The 1,957-nt window shown below is 33.9% G+C and overlaps 1 protein-coding gene across 1 annotated transcript in view; it reads right to left on the bottom strand.

Annotated features, from left to right (window-relative positions):
- Positions 1 to 1,561, bottom strand: part of LOC106477241 (tyrosine-protein kinase Btk29A-like) — a gene marked incomplete at its 5' end in the record, with an annotated part of 7,147 nt that extends 5,586 nt beyond the window's left edge. Inside the window, one exon of the mRNA XM_013937831.2 lies at positions 1,362 to 1,561. Coding sequence (XP_013793285.1) covers positions 1,362 to 1,561 — 200 coding nt within the window. The remainder of the gene's footprint in view (positions 1 to 1,361) is intronic.
- Between the last annotated feature and the right edge of the window lie 396 nt (positions 1,562 to 1,957).

Here is a 1,957-nt window from a genome sequence, read left to right as displayed (position 1 = left end):
TGAATCAAAGCCAGTTGGTAATTCTGTCGAAACAATGGAAGTGTGAAGTGTCACTAGACACTAGTAAAACTGAATCAAAGCCAGTTGGTAATTCTGTCGAAACAATGGAAGTGTGAAGTGTCACTAGACACTAGTAAGACCGAATCAAAGCCAGTTGGTAATACTGTCGAAACAATAGAAGTGTGAAGTGTCACTAGACACTAGTAAAACCGAATCAAAGCCAGTTGGTAATACTGCCGAAACAATAGAAGTGTGAAGTGTCACTAGACACTAGTAAAACCGAATCAAAGCCAGTCGGTAATTCTATCGAAACAATGGAAGTGTGAAGTGTCACTAGACACTAGTAAAACCAAATCAAAGCCAGTTGGTAATTCTGTCAAAACAATGGAAGTGTGAAGTTTCATGAAACACTAGTAAAACCAAATCAAAGCCAGTTGGTAATTCTGTCGAAACAATGGAAGTGTGAAGTTTCACTAGACACTAGTAAGACAGAATCAAAGCCAGTTGGTAATTCTGTGGAAACAATGGAAGTGTGAAGTTTCACGAGAAACTAGTATGACAGAATCAAAGTTTGGTTATAATTCTGTCAAAATGAAAGAGACATGTTCACAAGATATTAAACCCAGGTATTAATTTTGTCAAAATGTCAGTCAAGTATTCATGAGACATTAATCCAGGTATTAATTCTTTCAACATATCAGTCAAGAGTTCATGGAACATGAAACAGATAGAGGAGAAGTTGAAATATCTCAAATTGTTTTCTCTTGAAAAAAGAAGAGTTATGGAGATCTGAGCTAAGATTATAAAGGGAATTGATAGTGTTGATGCATCATCTTTAACAGTGAGAATAGTGGGAATAAGGGACACAAATATAAATGTTGGCAAGGTAGGAGTCATCTTCAGCTAAAACAGTTTTATTTTTCTAACAGGGTGGTTAACCTTTGGAGTGGGTTATCTTCAGATGTTGTAGAAACAGTAAATTTAGGTGAGATTAAGAAAAAGCTTGATAAGTATATGTATGAAAAGGGCTGGTTTTAAGATTTATTTATTTTAATTAAGTTCAGAGGATGAAACAGCTGAGATGGAGCAATAGGTCTCATGTTGTCCCAAAACGTTATGTTATGTTAATTCTGTCAATATGACAGTCATGTGTTCATGAGACATTAAAGCCAGGTATAATTCTGTCAACACGACAGTCAAGCATTCAATAAAACCATGTAGTAACTGTGACAATGTGTTCATGAGTCACTGAAGCTAGAAAGTAACTCTGACAAAATGAAAGAGACATTAAACTCCTGTAGCAATTCATCAACACAAAAAAATAAGTTTTCTTGTTAAAAACAATAGAATATAAAACTTACCATGGCTTAGGCCAGCAGTAGTGGGTGTGGCACGTGTTGGGCTACTTGGAGGTTGTTTAAGTCTAGTCGCTAAACCAGCACTGTTGTGCTTATGATAAAAAATAAGGTCACTGATGGTTGAAAAAAAATGTTTTTCTGATAAACAGTATTCTCCCGATGGTTTTGCCTTAATATGATAGTGTTTTACTTGTGGGGCAGGCCTGTGAAAATATGGGAAAGATTTGGTCTTATGATATTAAAACACAAAGTTTAAATGCACAGTTTCATCTATCTACCTGAAAAGCTTAAGCTGCCTGTATATGTTGTCATCATAATAAAATATTTGTATTTTAAACAACTTAATCTGTTCCATGTTACAATTTCTTAGTTAAAAAGAAAAACAGTCTGTACACAACAATTATTTTCCAGAAAATATAAGATTTTCTAATGTTAATAACAATGTTTTGGGCCAAGCCCCTACATTTGGTAGTCCACAAACCTTTAAAAAAACAAACAAATTGAATTTACCGTATTTTACATCTACTGTTGCTTACTTTTCAAGAGTAACAATTTTTCAATTATATTGAATTATTTACACATTCTTTGATAGATTATTT

The sequence above is a fragment of the Limulus polyphemus genome, unplaced genomic scaffold (assembly GCF_000517525.1).
Source record: "Limulus polyphemus unplaced genomic scaffold, Limulus_polyphemus-2.1.2 Scaffold13547, whole genome shotgun sequence".
NCBI lineage: Eukaryota > Metazoa > Arthropoda > Merostomata > Xiphosura > Limulidae > Limulus > Limulus polyphemus.
Note: the sequence above shows the minus strand (reverse complement) of the source record. Positions and strands in the feature narration are given on the sequence as shown.